The sequence below is a fragment of the Gouania willdenowi genome, chromosome 15, assembly GCF_900634775.1.
Source record: "Gouania willdenowi chromosome 15, fGouWil2.1, whole genome shotgun sequence".
Lineage (NCBI taxonomy): Eukaryota > Metazoa > Chordata > Actinopteri > Blenniiformes > Gobiesocidae > Gouania > Gouania willdenowi.
The window spans coordinates 853,804-873,803 of record NC_041058.1 but is presented as its reverse complement, the minus strand read 5'-3'; the positions used below and the strand labels follow the sequence as shown (position 1 = coordinate 873,803).

The 20,000-nt window shown below is 44.4% G+C and overlaps 1 protein-coding gene across 3 annotated transcripts in view; it reads left to right on the top strand.

Moving 5' to 3' along the window:
- The window catches only part of LOC114476675 (spectrin beta chain, non-erythrocytic 1-like), a 58,779-nt gene that overhangs the window by 24,824 nt on the left and 13,955 nt on the right, over positions 1-20,000 (top strand). For all 3 annotated transcript variants that reach the window (XM_028468498.1, XM_028468499.1, XM_028468500.1), the window contains 32 exons: positions 1,233-1,384; positions 2,384-2,557; positions 3,218-3,309; positions 3,576-3,656; positions 4,450-4,565; positions 4,657-4,769; positions 4,853-5,040; positions 5,322-5,439; positions 5,515-5,673; positions 5,815-5,910; positions 5,984-6,190; positions 6,455-6,608; positions 6,706-6,857; positions 6,934-7,152; positions 7,507-7,587; positions 7,675-7,881; positions 8,644-8,855; positions 10,132-10,269; positions 11,924-12,044; positions 12,335-12,550; positions 12,636-13,055; positions 13,213-13,415; positions 13,959-14,049; positions 14,165-14,311; positions 14,725-14,988; positions 15,071-15,295; positions 16,307-16,396; positions 16,514-16,792; positions 17,542-17,672; positions 18,406-18,610; positions 18,895-19,269; positions 19,350-19,436. In XM_028468498.1, coding sequence (XP_028324299.1) covers positions 1,233-1,384; positions 2,384-2,557; positions 3,218-3,309; positions 3,576-3,656; positions 4,450-4,565; positions 4,657-4,769; positions 4,853-5,040; positions 5,322-5,439; positions 5,515-5,673; positions 5,815-5,910; positions 5,984-6,190; positions 6,455-6,608; positions 6,706-6,857; positions 6,934-7,152; positions 7,507-7,587; positions 7,675-7,881; positions 8,644-8,855; positions 10,132-10,269; positions 11,924-12,044; positions 12,335-12,550; positions 12,636-13,055; positions 13,213-13,415; positions 13,959-14,049; positions 14,165-14,311; positions 14,725-14,988; positions 15,071-15,295; positions 16,307-16,396; positions 16,514-16,792; positions 17,542-17,672; positions 18,406-18,610; positions 18,895-19,269; positions 19,350-19,436 — 5,513 coding nt within the window. The remainder of the gene's footprint in view (positions 1-1,232; positions 1,385-2,383; positions 2,558-3,217; positions 3,310-3,575; positions 3,657-4,449; positions 4,566-4,656; positions 4,770-4,852; positions 5,041-5,321; positions 5,440-5,514; positions 5,674-5,814; positions 5,911-5,983; positions 6,191-6,454; positions 6,609-6,705; positions 6,858-6,933; positions 7,153-7,506; positions 7,588-7,674; positions 7,882-8,643; positions 8,856-10,131; positions 10,270-11,923; positions 12,045-12,334; positions 12,551-12,635; positions 13,056-13,212; positions 13,416-13,958; positions 14,050-14,164; positions 14,312-14,724; positions 14,989-15,070; positions 15,296-16,306; positions 16,397-16,513; positions 16,793-17,541; positions 17,673-18,405; positions 18,611-18,894; positions 19,270-19,349; positions 19,437-20,000) is intronic.

Sequence of the window (20,000 nt, the reverse complement as noted above, 5' to 3'; positions counted from 1 at the left end):
GTGGAAACACATGTTGCACTCCCTTTTTTTCCTCAGGACTCTAACTTTTATTCTTTAACTGGTTCTATCCACTCTGAGGTCACTCCTGACACATCATGCCCCGCCTCTTCCTGAAGCTTGGATGAAGTTATTTCTGAGCATTTTAGAGCACATTTGTTTCTTTTTTTACTGCTGTGATGTAAATATGACGTATTTTAGTCGTGATTTAACTCCACAAGCATGTGACTGTGTCTGATCTGAGGGTCACATGATCAATGTTCATGACATCATAAGAACAACAACCAATCAAAGGTGACCTTGTGTATTTTCCATTTATTTTAGTATATTTTTGCTCTGTTTTGTATATTTATGTTGTTGTTTCACGTGGTTTTATAATATTTTTTTGAGGTTTTGTTGTTGTTTTGCATGTTATTTCTCATATTTGTTTGTTTTGTATTTTCTTCTGTATGTTTTTGTTGTTTTGTGTGTTTTTGTCATTTTTGTGTGTTTATTTTTTTTAATTTTGTGCATTTTTGTGTATTTTTCTGTCATTCATTCTGTATGTTTTTGTCATTTTGTGTGTTTTTGTTGACATTTTTCTATTAACTTTTGAGGCTACTTAAAATTATTCAGAGGGCCGCATGTGGCCCCCGCGCCGTATTTTGCCCATGTCCGATCTAGTGTTTGTTTCCTTTCTTTGTCTCATTTTGTTTATTTCCTTTTCCTGCTTCCTCTTCCCGTGTGTGCCTTTGCGTGTGTGTGCAACAAGGCCACACCTCTTTTTGCGTGTGTGTGTTTCCTGAGGCTCTAGTTAAGGTCATTTTCTAATTGTGTGTGCGTGTGCGTGCGCGTGTGTGTGTGTGTGCGTGCGCGTGTGTGTGTGTCCTCTAATAACACACATACACAGCAAAGCTGCATCAGCACAATCTGAGGAGTCAGAATATTATCGACACTGGTGACATTGAGTTTTGGTGTGTGTGTGCGTGTGCGCGTGCGTGTGTGAAACCCCTATAAAGCTTAAAACTTTATATTTGATGATAATTTACATTTGTTTACAATGAGTCCAAAGCAAACAAGCATAAAGAAGGCTTTTATTTTGAAGGAGATGTGCACAGCTCAGTAATGTTGATGTTTTTTCAGTTGATCTGTTTTAAGTTTCCGGGTGTAAAAAAAAAAAGATGTATAAACAATTTATTTACCCTACAAACTAAAAGCCTGTGCGTGACCTTTGACCTCTGTGTGTGTCCCTGCAGACGAGCGTGAGGCGGTGCAGAAGAAGACTTTCACTAAGTGGGTGAACTCCCACCTGAGCAGAGTGTCGTGTAGGATCACTGACCTCTACCTGGACCTGAGGGACGGACGCATGCTCATCAAGCTGCTGGAGGTGCTGTCAGGAGAGAGACTGGTGAGCTTTTATTCTGAAGGAGCCTACGCTGTTCATGTAGCGTTAGAGCTAATGTGTTAGCTTCAGATGGTGTGAGTCTGATTGTTCTAATGACAGAAAATAAACCAACTCAAGAAATCTGTACACGAAGTAGAAGAATAAAAAGCATCTCAAACGAACCAGGAACGGACACACGAAACAACAAAAACACACTAAACAACTACAGAAAGATGTAAAAAAAAACACAAAACAACATCAGAAACACATAAAACCACACAAAAAGTTTTTCAAAAAAACCCCACAAAACATCAACAGAAAGAGGCAAAAACACAGTTAGCCGCTGATAATTAGCCACTCATAGTTAGCTGCTCATAGTTCATTAGTACATTCAGCTCATAGACTGTCACTGTTTTACATCACAAGACCACAAACACTGAAGCACACACAAACAAACACACACTAAAGCACATACACACAAACACACTAAATCACATACACACAAACACACTAAAGCACATACACACAAACACACACTAAATCACATACACACGAACACACACTAAAGCACATACACACACACAAACACACACTAAAGCACATACACACACACAAACACACACTAAAGCACATACACACACACAAACACACACTAAAGCACATACACACAAACACACACTAAAGCACATACACACAAACAACAACTAGGCATGTCTGTATTAGCCTCTAACAGAGACAACCTGTCCAAAATTAGCTCCATCCATCTATCATGGGTGTCTGTAAGTTTGTTAGCTAGCTGACTGTTTTAATAACTGTTGGTTAGCTAGAACTGTTAGCTAGCTAACCGTTTGAAGCTATAATAGCTGATAGATGACGTGTTGAGATAAAACATTAAAAAAAAACACAAGTCGTGTTCGAGTGACACTAAGCTTTGTTAGCCTAATGCTAACCCATAATGGGAAATCACATTGACAGGCTAATGGAATTAGCTTTGTGGGCATAAATGCTTTTTTCCATCTCTAGCCCAAACCCACCAAAGGAAGGATGAGGATCCACTGCCTGGAGAATGTGGACAAAGCTCTGCAGTTCCTGAAGGAGCAGAGGGTCCACCTGGAGAACATGGGCTCACACGACATCGTGGACGGGAACCACCGCCTCACGCTAGGACTCATCTGGACCATCATCCTACGCTTCCAGGTAGGAAATATAAACATACGTACCAGATAGGACCTTCACACTGTATGAAATATAAACATACGTACCAGATAGGACCTCCACACTGTATGAAATATAAATATACGTACCAGATAGGACCTTCACACTGTATGAAATATAAATATACGTACCAGATAGGACCTCCACACTGTATGAAATATAAATATACGTACCAGATAGGACCTTCACACTGTATGAAATATAAACGTACGTACCAGAAAGGACCACCACACTGTATGAAATATAAATATACGTACCAGATAGGACCTTCACACTGTATGAAATATAAACATACGTACCAGATAGGACCTCCACACTGTATGAAATATAAATATACGTACCAGATAGGACCTCCACACTGTATGAAATATAAATATACGTACCAGATAGGACCTTCACACTGTATGAAATATAAACATACGTACCAGATAGGACCTCCACACTGTATGAAATATAAATATACGTACCAGATAGGACCTTCACACTGTATGAAATATAAACATACGTACCAGATAGGACCTTCACACTGTATGAAATATAAATATACGTACCAGATAGGACCTTCACACTGTATGAAATATAAACGTACGTACCAGATATTTTTGTTTTATTATTATTTATTATTTTGTGTGTGTGTCTCAGATCCAGGACATCAGTGTGGAGACGGAGGACAACAAGGAGAAGAAGTCTGCTAAGGACGCTCTGCTGCTGTGGTGTCAGATGAAGTCTGCAGGGTGAGCTAACACTGTTAGCGACATACAGCACTAGCTTGATTTATGAGCTCTTCGCTCTGTTTTTAAGCCAGAAAATTGTACAAAAAATACAAAATTACACCATCCACCTCCACAAAATTATTTCATAATCACAACAAATAAAACAACAATAAAAAGTTAAATAGCTTTGCACTAGCGCCCACAGGCTAAATGTAGCATGTGTGTTTGTTGTTTAGCTAAAGATATAATGTGTTTGAAGCTGAACTGTTTCTCATCTCTTCCTGCAGATATCCAAACGTCAACATCCATAACTTCACCACGAGCTGGAGGGACGGCATGGCCTTCAACGCCCTGATCCACAAACACAGGTCAGCCTCACAGCCAATCACAGAGCAGCAGCAGGGCGTCGCCAGGGGAACCAGCACTTTTATATATGACGGTTAAACCAAGCGTAAACCAGGACTGTGTCCAGCATGTAGCCATAGGTTAGCCTGAGCGCTAACAGCCTTTATTAATAACATAGAGATTTATGCATAGCATAGCATAGCATAGCATAGCATAGCATAGCATAGCATAGCATAGCATAGCATAGCATAGGCATGTTTTAAGCCTGTTTTCTGAGCGTATTTTTCTACATATTTTCTACACATTTTCCTTTGTTCTTTCTGCGTGTTTTCCTGACGTCCTCTCCTCATGTAGTCCGTGTTATGTTCTCAGCTGAGCATCATCAGACCACATTCTAACCACAGCTGACTGCAGACACTCTGTTCCTCTGAACAGTCTGAGTTCAAACCCCGTTAGCCTGAGGGCTAACAGTGATCATATACCTACTGATCTCATCACATGTTCACTTTAAACATCAGACACACACAGCTACGACTGTACGTATAACACCGCCACTAATCACATGACCTCATTATCACACAACCACAAACTAAGACCAGAACTAGAACTCAGTGAACCAGGTCAGTTGGTAAATAATAAATGCTGGGTTTTGATTATTAGTAATAATAAAAATGCTGCTGTTTATTAGTAAATAAAAATGTATTGGTAAATAATATTAATAAACACTGATTGTTTATTAGTAAATAAAAACGTTGACGTTTGTTTATTAGTAAACAATTTATGAGTAAATTATAAACGTTTGTTTTGTTGTCTCAGGCCTGATCTGATTGACTTTGATAAGCTGAAGAAGTCCAACGCTCACTACAACCTACAGAACGCTTTTAATTTGGCGGAGCAGCACCTGGGCCTCACTAAGCTGCTGGACCCTGAAGGTACCAACACCCGCCAAAATAAAGCATTAGCTTGTATTGACTTTATGAGTGATGTTAAGGAAAAGTGTGTGCGTGTGTGTGCGTGTGCCAGACATCAGCGTGGATCATCCTGATGAGAAGTCCATCATCACGTACGTGGTCACCTACTACCACTACTTCTCTAAGATGAAGGCTCTGAAGGTGGAGGGGAAGAGGATCGGGAAGGTGAGCGCACGCACACGTTAGCACCATGCTAGCACCCTGCTAGCGTTAGCACAGGTGATAGCGTGCTGCACTGTGTGCCGCAGGTCCTGGATAACGCCATCGAGACGGAGAAGATGATCGAGAAGTATGAGTCTCTGGCCTCAGACCTGCTGGAGTGGATCGAACAGACCATCATCATCCTCAACAACAGGAAGTTTGCCAACTCACTGGTGGGCGTCCAGCAGCAGCTGCAAGCGTTCAACACCTACCGCACCGTGGAGAAGCCCCCCAAGTACGGACAATAATCAATAATCAATAATCACAGATAGACTGAGGGAAAAAGTAAATATAAATATTTCATAGAACAAGAAGCTAAAGAAAAAGAAAAGAATAAATGATCAAATAAAAGATACAAAGTAAAGGTCAAATATCAGACAAATATGAAGTAAATCAATCATTTAAAATAATCAAATGTGTGTTTGTTTATTAGTAAATAATAATTTATTGGAAGTAATAAATGTTGGTGTTTATTTGTAATTAATAATAAGTGTGTGTGTGTGTGTGTGTGTGTAGGTTCACAGAGAAGGGGAATCTGGAGGTTCTCCTCTTCACTATTCAAAGTAAAATGCGAGCGAACAATCAGAAAGTTTTCACTCCTCGTGAAGGAAAACTCATCTCTGACATCAACAAGGTGATGACGTCACATGACTTGCACGAAGGGGGGTGGGGTTATCGGACATTACTGACGGGGTGCGTTTGTTTCTAGGCGTGGGAGCGCCTGGAGAAGGCGGAGCATGAGCGTGAGCTGGCTCTGAGGACGGAGCTGATTCGTCAGGAGAAGCTGGAGCAGCTCTCCAGACGCTTCGACCGTAAGGCGGCCATGAGGGAAACGTGGCTCAGTGAGAACCAGAGGCTGGTCTCCCAGGTAACCACCCCAATCTGAACAAAAGTTAGCCATGTAGGTCATGTAGAAGCTTAGAAAAACATAATTTTTTATGGATATGTGATTCATTAACAGGTTCATTAAATTCATAACTAACACCCCCCCCCCCCCCCTCCCCCACAGGATAACTTTGGCTTCGACCTCCAGGCGGTGGAAGCCGCCACCAAGAAACACGAGGCCATAGAGACGGACATTGCTGCGTACGAGGAGCGCGTTCAGGTCGGTTCCCCCTCCCCCCGCTCAGGTATCATCATCATCAGTGACATCACAGCCCCCTCCCCCCTCCTCACAGGCCGTGGTTGCCGTGGCGAAGGAGCTGGAGGCGGAGAGCTACCACGACATAAAACGTGTGACGGCGAGGAAGGACAACGTGCTGCGTCTGTGGGAGTACCTGCTGGAGCTGCTGAAGGCCCGGCGCCACAGGTTGGAAACCACGCTGGGCATGCAGAGGGTGTTCCAGGAAATGCTGTACATCATGGACTGGATGGACGAGATGAAGGTGGGAGGGGCCACACAGACACCTTCACACTGTGATTGGTCTCTGAGCTAAAGGGGGAGGGGCTAAAGGGCAGCATGAGGCTGATTAATATAATAATGATGTTCTTTTTTTTTCTTTATCTTCTTTTTTATTTTCTTTGACACTTTTGTTGAGTTTGTCCAGTTGCTGAATGTTGATGTGTTAATGAAGGATTGTAATGATCTGAGGTATGGTCCAATAACAGGTGTTATCTCTCTCTCTCCTTCTTCTTCTTCTCCTGCTCAGATGCTGCTGCTCTCTCAGGACTATGGTAAACACCTGCTTGGAGTGGAGGACCTGCTCCAGAAACATGCTCTGGTCGAGGCCGACATCGCCGTTCAGGCCGACCGCGTCCACAACGTCAGCAGCAACGCTCAGAAGTTTGCCGTGGATTCTGAAGGTAGGACGGAACAGGACCAGGACCAGAGGACTCAGACTTTAGACTTGTAGTGTGAGTGTGTGTATAGTGTGGAGTTTGATGGTTCTCCCTCCCACAGGATACAAACCGTGCGACCCTCAGATCATCAGAGACCGAGTGGCTCACCTGGACTTCTGCTACCAGGAGCTGAGTCAGCTGGCAGCGGAACGACGAGCACGCCTCGAGGAATCACGACGACTCTGGAAGTTCTTCTGGGAGATGGCGGAGGAGGTGTGTGTGTGAGGGGTGGGCGTGTCCCTCAGAGATGCTGACCTGTGTGTGTGTGTGCGTGTGTGTGTGTGTGTAGGAGGGCTGGATCAGGGAGAAGGAACAGATCCTGTCCTTGGACGACTACGGGAAGGACCTGACGGGGGCGCTGCGTCTGCTGAGTCAGCACAAAGCCCTGGAGGACGAGATGAGCGGACGCTCCGCCCACCTGCAGCAGACCATCAGGACGGGGGTGGAGCTAGTGGAGGACCAGCACTTTGGAGCTGACAAGATCAAGGAGCGGATCCAGGACCTGCAGGTAGGAGGGGCTTACCTCATTGTCTGATGTATTTAGATCTGGAGACGAGCCCCCAACTGTTGTGGCGGTTTGGATGAGTCATGCTTTAGGGTTGCTGGTCAGATGCTGACTCAGCGTTTATTCTATCAAAGGGTTTAGGTGAACAGTCCAGTCTGAGGGTCAGAGTTTAACCAGGTTGCTGTTCAGTTCTCTGTGTTATGTATGTGGCTGATAGCGGTAGTCATAACATAGCAGAGGCTGCTCGGGCAGAGGTCTTGGTGAATGCTGTCAGTGTGCTGTGGTATCTAGCCTCAACGGGCCAGAATTAACCTGTATTGAGAGAGTTCTGTAATTACATATCTTTGTGTGTCTCAGGATCAGTGGGCGGGGCTTGAGCGTCTGTCCTCGGTGCGTAAGGCGGGGCTTCAGGACGCCTGTAACCAGCATCAGTTCCAGGTGAACACGTGGTCTCTCTCTCCTACCTGTCGGACGTCGTCCCGTCTCTAACGCCTTTTCCCCTCCCCCTCCCCCTCCCCCTCTCAGGCGGACGCTGACGACGTGGACACGTGGATGCTGGATGTTCTGAGGATTGTGTCCAGCGTGGATGTGGGACATGACGAGTTCTCGGCTCAGGCTCTGGTGAAGAAACACAAAGACGTTGCCGAAGAAATCAGCAGCTACCGACCCGTGATAGACGCCCTGCACGAGCAGTCACACACACTGCCTACACACAAGGCTGAGTCTGAGGAGGTACACACAACTACTGCACAATAACACACACACACACACACACACACACACACACACACTGCCTACACACAAGGCTGAGTCTGAGGAGGTACACACAACTACTGCACAATAACACACACACACACACACACTGCCTACACACAAGGCTGAGTCTGAGGAGGTACACACAACTACTGCACAATAACACACACACACACACACACTGCCTACACACAAGGCTGAGTCTGAGGAGGTACACACAACTACTGCACAATAACACACACACACTGCCTACACACAAGGCTGAGTCTGAGGAGGTACACACAACTACTGCACAATAACACACACACACTGCCTACACACAAGGCTGAGTCTGAGGAGGTACACACAACTACTGCACAATAACACACACACACACACACACTGCCTACACACAAGGCTGAGTCTGAGGAGGTACACACAACTACTGCACAATAACACACACACACACACACACACACACACACTGCCTACACACAAGGCTGAGTCTGAGGAGGTACACACAACTACTACACAATAACACACACACTGACCCTGAACAAGGAAATGAAATAAACACAAATAAATAAAAAGCTCCAATCCAAAAAAATTAAATGAATGAAATAACAATGAAATAAATTAGATAATAATAATTAAATCAAGAGAAAGATAAAAATAAAAACTCATAATTGAATGATGGTTATGATGATGATGATGATTATGATGATGATGATGATGATGATGATGATGCTGTCACCGTTCCAGGTGCGTAGCCGCCTAGCGGGGATAGAGGAGCGCTATAAGGAGGTAGCAGAGCTGACGCGGCTGAGGAAGCAGGCTCTCCAGGACGCCCTGGCTCTGTTCAGGATGCTCAGTGAGTCACGAGCCTGTGAGGTTTGGATCGATGAGAAAGAGCAGTGGCTCAACAGCACCAGCATCCCTGACAAGCTGGAGGACCTGGAGGTGGTGCAGCACCGGTAAGACCCCCGTTAGACCTAGGGGTGTAACAATACATCGATCCACATCAATTAATCGATTCATTAATTAATGATCCAATTACATCGATGCACAATGAAAACATCGATCAACATCGTCATTTTTAAGATACGCCTTTATTTTGAAATTCACATAGCACGTCTGTTCATCCGTGCCACCATTTCCTGTGTGGGGATGGTGGCATAACGTAGCAAATGCCACGCAACAACAAAGCCTTGCAACCCCTGCTACCTCCCACATGTGTACACGGTATTATGCAGCAGCCGATCAGTAATGTCCCGCTGACACTTCCTGAATGTGGAGCCAACCGCTTTAAAACACCAACAAAGAAGACGCAGAAATAACCCGAGAGCGGTACGGAACCTGCGTTGTTTACATTATGGTTCTGCAAAGCGAGGAGTTGAGATGAAAAAGCCACGCGAGGAAAGAGATAAAAATAATGAACTATATATATATCAGGAAATGAAATAATAATGAAAGCGTAGAGCTATAGTAGTGATGCTGATTTTAAGATGATAAGAATTAGGTTGTTTAGCTAGTGGTTTAGCACACACGTGAGTGCACAGACACAAACTGAGATCTGATACTTTCACTATTTGGTCAGTGCTCATCAATGAGTTGATTTTTAATAACTCCCCACAACAGCATCTGTTCACGTAAATAAACATAACTACTGAATAACAAGTGTCTGGAAGTCACTTAAGATATTTATTTACTATTAAAGAAGAAAAAAATGTATCAAAACTATATACAGTGGATATATAAAGTCTACATACTGTACCCCTGTTCAAATGCCAGGTTTGTGTGATGTAAAAAAATTATACCAAGATAAATATTTTCACAACTTTTCCATCTTTAATGTGACCTATAACCTGTACAATGATATTGAAAACAAACAATACGTATCACGATATTATCGCGATAATCATCACCATTAGACCCCCCGTTACACCACCGTTACACACCGTGAGACCCCCGTTACACCACCATTAGACCCCCGTTTAGACCCCCGTTACAACCACCTTTAGACCCCCGTTACACCACCATTAGACCCCCGTTAGACCCCCGTTACACCACCTTTAGACCCCCGTTACACCACCATTAGACCACCGTTAGACCCCCGTTACACCACCTTTAGACCCCTGTTACACCACCGTTAGACCACCATTAGACCTCATTACAGCACTGTTCGACCACCAGTCAACCACCGCCATCATTAAGGTACAACTGTTATCTGAGGCTCCGCCCCCTTCACAGGTTTGAGAGTCTGGAGCCAGAGATGAACAGCCAGGCTTCAAGGGTTGCAGTGGTGAACCAGGTCTCACGTCAGCTGATCCACAGCGGACACCCAAGTGAGAGAGAGATCAAAGCTCAGCAGGACAAGCTCAACACCAGGTATACTACTGTAAATATGACAAATACTACTGTAAATATTACAAATACTACTGTAAATATTACAAATACTACTCTGAATATTACAAATACTACTCTGAATATTACAAATACTACTGTAAATATGACAAATACTACTGTAAATATGACAAATACTACTGTAAATATGACAAATACTACTCTGAATATTACAAATACTACTGTAAATATTACAAATAATACTGTAAATATGACAAATACTACTGTAAATATTACAAATACTACTCTGAATATTACAAATACTACTCTGAATATTACAAATACTACTCTGAATATTACAAATACTACTCTGAATATTACAAATACTACTCTGAATATTACAAATACTACTGTAAATATGACAAATACTACTGTAAATATTACAAATACTACTATAAATATTACAAATACTACTCTGAATATTACAAATACTACTGTAAATATTACAAATACTACTCTGAATATTACAAATACTACTGTAAATATTACAAATACTACTCTGAATATTACAAATACTACTGTAAATATTACAAATACTACTCTGAATATTACAAATACTACTATACTATTACAAATACTACTATAAATATTACAAATACTACTCTGAATATTACAAATACTACTGTAAATATTACAAATACTACTGTAAATATTACAAATACTCTAACTACTATAAGTACTAATACAACAGTGAGAGAGAGATCAAAGCTCAGCAGGACAAACACAACACTAGGTATACTAGTGTAAATACATTTAATACTTACTACTACAAATACTACTCTAAGGGGCAGATTCACTAAAGGTTTAGGGGTATTGAAAAGTGTGCAAACATCACTGCACGCGCTAATAAGCACGTTTATCTCTAATGAATATGTATAGTAGGCGGAGCTCACAAGGCGAGCAAAGAAATGGGAGGAGGACATGCAAATAAATGAATGCTGGGGACGCAGTGCAATTCATCAAATCTGGAACTGTTTGCTGTGATTGTTTTAGCACAGGAAGATAGTACGACTGACAAGCAGGTGCAAACACACACACAGTGATCAGCTGCAGTATATGTTGACACAATACACAGCAATTTAAATAAAACAATAGTCAATATTAACTAACATCCACTGAAAGGAAATGCAGAGTGTGTGTGTGTGCGCATGCGTGTGCGCTACAGACCACCACTCCAATGAGCTCCTGTGTTTTTCTCTCCATGTTTTGACCGTAAAACTCTGGTGTCAGTAGCGTCAGGCTAGAATCAGCTGAGCTTCATTTACACAGTGATGGAACAATATTCACAAATGAGTGTGCGTGACTACTCAGGAGCGCAGACCTGCTGGATGATGGTCAATAGATCATCTTCATACGGTGCTGATCGACTGATTGATAGACTGTGTTGCTGTATTAACTCAGATCAATGACATCAAAAGATCAATAGGACGGTTTCTGTCCAAATCCACGTGTTAAGAACAAAGTTATAATTCGTTGCCCCTAATTAGTGTAACTACTCTAGACACAGTGTAGCTGAATGCGATGGCGCCCCCTACAGTCCTACAGTAATCAATCCTCGGACTCTTAAGCTTTAGCTCAGTTACTTCCTGAGAGAGGAAGAATTAAAGTTAAATTTCCTCATGGCTCCGCCCCCTCACAGGTGGAGCCAGTTCAGAGACCTGGTAGACCAGAAGAAGGACAGTCTGAACTCAGCTCTGGGAGTCCAGAACTATTACCTGGAGTGTAACGAGACCAAGTCCTGGATCAAGGAGAAGACCAAGGTGAGTCTATCTACCTATAATAAATAAAGTAACTACAAATAATTAAACAAGGTGATGTTTAACTACTTTATCTACTGAAAAATAAATAAACAAGGTCATTAACAATGTTTCAATCAAAGAAGATCAATAATAAACTCAATGCAGTGAGAACAGTGAGCATCCACTGACCAATCACAGGCTGTGTAGCAGTCACATGTTGTCTTCTTAATGCCATTCCAATGGTTTTCTGAGATATCCTGATTCTGGACTAATAAGTAACTCATCATGTGACCTTTGACCTCCTCCACCAGGTGATCGAGTCGACTCAGGAGCTGGGTAACGACCTAGCGGGCGTGATGGCGCTACAAAGGAAGCTAACGGGCATGGAGCGCGACCTCGCCGCCATCGAGGATAAGCTAGGAGACCTGGGAAAGGAGGCGGAGCGTCTGGGCTCAGAGCACGCTGAGCAGGAGGAGGGGATCAAAGGACGATTGGCTGAGATCACAGAGGTGTGGGACGAGATGAAGGTAAGCCCTGCCCACCCAGCACATGTCCTATCATGAAGCCCTGAGGAACACCACGACTCACGTATCTGCTCTGATTGGTCGATAGGACACCATGAAGACCCGTGAGGAGTCGCTGGGTGAGGCCAGCAAGCTGCAGCAGTTCCTGCGTGACCTGGACGACTTCCAGTCGTGGCTGTCGCGCACGCAGACGGTGATTGCGTCCGAGGACATGCCCAACACGCTGGCCGAGGCCGAGAAGCTGCTGACTCAGCACGAGGGCATCAAGAACGAGATCCGCAACTACGAGGAGGACTACCAGAAGATGAGGGACATGGGAGAGATGGTGACACAGGGGCAGACGGACGCGCAACACATGTTTCTCCGCCAGCGGCTGCAGGCACTCGACACCGGCTGGAACGAGCTGCACAAGATGTGGGAGAACCGGCAAAGTCTGCTCTCGCAGTCGCATGCTCACCAGCTGTTCCTGAGGGACACCAAGCAGGCCGAGGCCTTCCTCAACAACCAGGTAGGATGGTCACCATGGATCTATCGCTGATTAGCTATAGGTCGCACCTAGCCATAGGTCGCTGGCTGTAGGGTGCACCTGACTATAAGTCATTGTTTGCTCAGTCTGGTCCTGTGGTGGGTAACCTCTGGTAACATACCTCTGGTCTGGTCCTCAGGAGTATGTCCTGGCTCACACGGAGCTGCCGAGCACGCTGGAAGCTGCCGAGGCCGCCATCAAGAAGCAGGAGGACTTCATGACCACCATGGATGCCAATGAGGAGAAGATCAGTGGTGTGGTGGAGACGGGGCGTCGCCTGGTTGCCGATGGCAACGTAAATGCCGAGCGAATCCAGGAGAAAGTGGACTCCATCGACGAGAGGTGAAGCTAAACGCCTGCATGTAACTAAACTTTCTTAAAGAGTAATTAAACGTTTTTAAATAATAACTAAACTTTTTTAAATAGTAACTGAACCTGGGTTCAAATTGACCAAAATGATGGAAAAGGTGTTGAAATGGGATTTTAAAGAGATATGGTGAAAAGAGGTTAAAAGTAGCAATAATGGGTCAAATTATGTGATGTTGGAAAATGTTTGTGTTGTAAATGTCTTAAAAAATGTGCAGAAAAGGCATTAAAATGTGATGTAGAAGTGTCAGAAATGGGTGTAATGTTGCAAAAGTGCATTAAAATGAGGAAAAATATGGCAAGAAAAAGTGATGAAAATTAGGTTAAAATATGGTGAGTTTGAGAAATGGAATATATATATATATATATATTTTTAGTTTCTTGAAGGCATCTGCCTCCCAGTATCTTGTGACCCAAATGGTGTCTTGACCCAAAGGTTGAGAACCCCTGCTGTAAAAGACCCTGACCTTGTAAACTGTCTACGCAGCAGCTTTAAATCCGTTACATTTTTGCGTTCAGACACAAAAAGAACCGAGCAGCTGCCAGTGAGCTACTGAACCGTCTGAAGGACAACAGAGACCTGCAGAGGTTCCTCCAGGACTGTCAGGAGGTAAAAATATAGTCTGTGTTCCTCTCTAACACTGCACGGTGTCCTATAGCTGTGTGCGTGTGCGTGTTTGTGTGTGTGTGCGTGTGTGTGTATGTGTGTGTGTGTGTGTGTGCAGCTGTCCCTGTGGATCAACGAGAAGATGCTGACGGCCCAGGACATGACGTACGACGAGGCCAGGAACCTCCACAGCAAGTGGCTGAAGCACCAGGCCTTCATGGCTGAGCTGCAGTCCAACAAGGAGTGGCTGGACAAGATCCAGAAGGTAGGTCACGCCCACCACTCACTGTCCTCCAATCAATGAAGCCCGTCTCTACAGCGTCACATTTGTGCCACAATTCTGTATGAGCAGAATGTGAGAACTGAGATTATTTTAAAAATATTCTTTTTATAACAAATGTCACCAGATAACATGATAACCAGCTGATTCAAAACACCACTGCAGTCACTTTGTAGCATCAGTGTGTCTGAGAATGAGCTACTGCTAACTAGTCAGTACTCAACAGCTGCCTCAGCTCTCTGTCTTTTGGTTTCGGTTTTTGTGTGCTTTGTTTTATTCTGTGTTTTTTACCTCATTTTGTTTGTCTTTTTTGTGTGTTTTTTTGTCTGTTGTGTGTTTTTTTGTCTGTTGTTGTGTGTTGTTGTTGTTGTCCCGCTAACATGTTGTGTGATCACCAGGACGGCCAGGCGCTGGCGGCGGAGAAGCCAGAGACTGAGTCCATGGTGAAGGAGAAGCTGGGCTCACTGAAGGACATGTGGGCGGAGCTTGAGTCCAGCACTCAGACCAAAGCTAAGTGTCTGTTTGACGCTAACAAGGCGGAGCTATTCACTCAGAGCTGTGCTGACCTGGACAAGTGGCTGGGAGGGTTGGACGGTCAGCTGCAGTCTGACGACTACGGGAAGGACCTGACCTCTGTCAACATCCTACTGAAGAAGCAGCAGGTGAGCTCCCATTGGTCCTCTCAGGTCACATGACTGAGCTCTGATGGTCATGTGACTGAGCCTGGGTGTGGTCCTGCTGCAGATGCTGGAGAGCCAGGTGGAGGTGCGTCAGAAGGAGGTGGAGGAGCTCCAGGCCCAGTCCCATGTGCTGAGTCAGGAGGGCAAAGGTTCAGAGGAAGTGGACGGGCAGAGGATCAGCGTAGAGAAGAAGTTCAACGCCCTCCAGGCACCACTACAGACACGACGAGAACATCTGATGGCCTCACGAGAGATCCACCAGTTCAACAGAGACGTGGAGGACGAGATCGTACGTGACTTATCGTAGTTATCGACTCAGTTAGTTTCTCATAGAGTTATTATCCTCCGCCACCAAGTGGAAGGAGGACATAGGTGTGTGGCTCCAGGGTATCAATACCTTGATGGAGTTCGAAAATGAGAAGCGCGCAATTATTTTTACCCCCCAGGGCCCCAAATAATAAAAAACAAAAGTTGTTCCCTCATTTATTTGGGGTCAAATATTACGATGGTTAGTGGTATCGAATCATTGGCACTTATTAATATATTAATGGGGCCCATTCCCTCGTGTTTGTCCTTTTTTCAAATGACTCCTCCTTTGTTAGTTCTCGTTAGATCAGAATGCAGTTTGATATGAATACTTTATGAATGAATATGATGAGACACTTTTCAATTTAATTTGTTTTATGCGGTGGAACCGAGTCATTTCACTGAATCCTCGGGAACGTTGTACGTGCTATTCTGTGCGGGCCACGGGCCGTCGTTCATCAGAACTTGTTTTTACTCCGTTGGAGGTATCTTCAAACCATTAAGATAGTTAGTCATTTTAGATTCTGATGTGATAATATTTCATCTATACATCTAGGTTCTTAGATCTGGAACATTTAGGAAAAAGTTGTGAGTTAACGAGAACCAATGTAGTGAGGAATGTTGATGACTATGTCTTCTTGTTAACTCTTAAAGTTAGTTTCTTATAGAGTTATTTACTCATAATTAGTTTTATCATAGTTATTAACTCATATTTTTAGTTAGTCATAGTGTTTGTATTACATGATGTGTCTATAATAGCGCCCTCCTGTGGTTCAGCCTGATCGCCCTGTGTGTATGTTGTGTTTATGTTTGTGTGTATATGTGTGTGTTTATGTTTGTGTGTATATGTGTGTGTTTATGTTTGTGTGTATATGCGTGTGTTTATGTTTGTGTGTATATGTGTGTGTTTATGTTTGTGTGTATATGCGTTGTGTTATGTTTGTGTGTATATGTGTGTGTTTATGTTTGTGTGTATATGTGTGTGTAACCTCAGCTGTGGGTGGAGGAGCGCATGCCTCTGGCTTCATCCACTGATCACGGGAACAACCTGCAGACGGTTCAGCTGCTCATCAAGAAGAACCAGGTAAGAGGAGCCACACTTCCTGTTTCCTTCACAATAAAAGCTTTGATGGGCTCAGACCTTACAGAAAGAGATCGCTTCCTGTTTCCTTCAGAATAAAAGCTCTTTTCCTGTGCTCAGACCCTACAGAAGGAGATCCAGGGCCACCAGCCTCGTTTTGACGACATCTTTGAGCGTAGCGTGCACGTGCTGCGAGCGAGCAGCCCCACGGCCGAGCCCATCCGGCGCCGCCTGGCAGAGCTCCAGGGTCTGTGGGACCAGATCAGGACGGAGACGGAGAACCGCCACGCCCGCCTCAGCGAGGCCCACGAGGCTCAGCGCTACTACTTTGACGCCGCCGAGGCCGAGGCCTGGATGAGCGAGCAGGAGCTGTACATGATGTCAGAGGAGAAGGCCAAGGTAGGCCACGCCCCCTAAAGCAGTGCTTCTCAAAGGAGGGGCGTCACAAACTTTTCAATTTCATGCCAAATGCATTTTTGAGATCAATAACACTAAATCAAACTATTTTACACAAAGAAAGTAATAATGAGAACCTAAAAGAACATTTAAATGTGACGTGAAAGTAAAGTGTAGAAATAATGATTTAAAATGACTGAAAAAATGTATTTCCTTTTTGGGTTTCTAAAGCTTTTTGTCACAGATTGCAAACAGTGTTCCTTTATTTCCTGTATTTTTGACTAATTAACTATTAGTCATTAACACATTAACACTTTTACATTTGGTTTTCATGCAGGTGATTAGTTTATTTTAATTTTTGAGTTTTAATTTATTTATGAAATACATCTGTTGCATTATGGAACATGAATAATGGGTCAACATTAGGTGGAAAAGGTTTATAAGTGCTGAAAATGTCTGGAAAGTGGAAAACGTGTAGAAAAGCATTAAAATGTGATGTAGACGTGTCAGAAATGGGAAAAATTTAGCAAAAATGCATTAAAAAGAGCAACAATATGGGAAGAAAAAGTGATGAAAATAGGTTCAAATATGGCAAGACGTGAAAAATGAAGTTACTTTTTCCGTTAGTTCAATACGTTTTGAAATGAGTTATTAATCTGGATTATTTAGGGGCGTTGGGAGCAGGTGGGGCTTGAAAGTTCACCTTTCAAGGGGGGGCTTACAGACAGTGACGAGGCTCCTCCCTCCCACAGGACGAACAGAGTTCCGTGGCCATGCTGAAGAAACATCAGATCCTGGAGCAGGCGGTGGAGGACTACGCTGACACCGTCCACCAGCTGTCCAGCACCAGCAGAGGACTGGTGGGGGCCGCCCACCCCGACAGGTAGGACCAGCAGGACCGGAACCATCCATCCTGTCTAGAGATTAAAGCATTGAGGTGCTAGCTGCTACATGTTAGCATTGAGATGCTAGCTGCTACATGTTAGCATTGAGGTGTTAGCTGATACAAATTTAGCATTGAGGTGCTAGCTGCTACATGTTAGCATTGAGGTGCTAGCTGCTACTTGTTTAGCATTGCGGTGCTAGCTACTACATATTTAACATTTAGGTGCTAGCTGCTATATGTTAGCATTGAGATGCTAGCTGCTACATGCTAGCATTGAGGTGGTAGCTGCTACATATTTAGCATTGAGGTGCTAGCTGCTACATATTTACCATTGAGGTGGTAGCTGCTACATGTTTCGCATTGAGTTGCTAGCTGAGGCTAGCAGAGCTCCTTTGATCCGCAAACTTTTTCTTGCACAATTTTCACACAACTGGGCTTTAGTTTTCCATCCATCTAAATTTTATTTAAACTAAAATTAATGCCCACGAAGCTGAGAAGCTCTGCAATCTCCCGTTTTGTATTGTAGCCTGTGCGTCAGTATTATGGATATACTGGGAACTCTTGAAATAAGAAATGTTCCGCATGTTTGGAGTGCAAAAATAAAGCAATTAACAGCATTATTTATATTTTTTAATATGTTATTTTTTCCTGTAATTAATTAATTGCAATGAATGCGTTAAAATGACAGCCCTAACCATCCATTCACTATCGTTGTCCCTCCGTCGTGCAGCGAGCGCATCGGCATGCGTCAGTCACAGGTGGATAAACTCTACGCTGGTCTGAAGGATCTGTCTGAGGAACGCAGAGGGAAGCTGGACGAGCGCTTCCGTCTGTTCCAGCTCAACAGAGAAGTGGACGACCTGGAGCAGTGGATCGCTGAGAGAGAGGTGGTGGCCGGGTCCCACGAGCTGGGCCAGGACTACGAGCACGTGACCGTTAGTATTACACACACACACACACAGAGTTAGTAGACCATAGATAAGTTAGTTTGACATAGTTTCTCGTAGAGTTATTGTTTCACATAGAGGAGTTAGTTTCTCATAGTTATCTCATAGATACAAGTTATTATCTCATAGAGTTAGTATCTTGTAGAGTTAGTTTCACATAGAAAAGAATTAGTTTCTCATAGAGTTAATATAACATAGAGTTATTATCTCCTACATACTAACTAAATACACACATTTCCTCTGACCTTTGACCTTTTCTCTCTGACCCTCAGATGCTGCAGGAGCGTTTCCGTGAGTTCGCCCGTGACACCGGCACCATCGGCCAGGAGCGCGTAGACGGAGTCAACCGTCTGGCAGACGATCTGATCAACTCTGGCCACGGAGACGCCGCCACCATTGCGGAGTGGAAGGATGGTCTGAACGAGGCATGGGCTGACCTGCTGGAGCTGATCGACACACGCACGCAGATCCTGGCCGCCTCCTTTGAGCTGCACAAGTTCTACCACGACGCCAAGGAGATCCTGGGACGCATCCTGGACAAACACAAGAAGCTCCCCGAGGAGGTGGGCCGCGACCAGAACACGGTGGAGACGCTGCAGAGGATGCACACCACCTTTGAACACGACATCCAGGCCCTGGGCACACAGGTACCACCTCTACCTCACGATCAGGAGCTTTATTTTGAAGGGCCGTACCAACGCTTCTCTCTCTCTCTCTCTCTCTGTAGGTGCGACAGCTCCAGGACGACGCTGTCCGTCTGCAGTCGGCATACGCCGGGGACAAAGCCGACGATATCCAGAAACGCGAGGGCGAGGTGAGTTTGCAGGAAGTTCAACGGGTCCATTTCCTGTTAGCCTAGCATGCTGCATCGCTGCTGCTCCAACACACCACGGGTCACTGAACGCATCACAACGCTGCATTCGAGAGCATCGGAGTGGTTCAGAGGGAGGCTTCAGAAACACAACAAGGCAAAGTTTTCCAACCTGAATTTCTACGGCCATAACCGATTTTTGAAAAAGTCACGTAGCGTCCATTCCCACGTTTGGTTAGCTTAGCACGTAGCGACAAGTCCACATGTTTGGTTAGCTTGTGTGATCTCAGCGTCTCCCTCTGTACACACGTTCAGTGTGTGATGTTGTGTAGCTGATGTGTGTTGTTATCAGTGTGTAACGCTGTCCCTGTGTGTCTGTCCCTCTGCATCGCTCAGAGGAGACAGGCTGAGGTGAGACACGTCGTCTCCGTCTCCTGCTGCAACACTAGCAACACTAGCAGCGCTAGCACTAAAATGTTGCTCCGTGGCTCCTTCCGTCACATTTTAGTCGCTTTGCTGTCGCTCCAAAGTGTGTTTCCTATGCAGGTTTAATAGCTCCACTCGCAC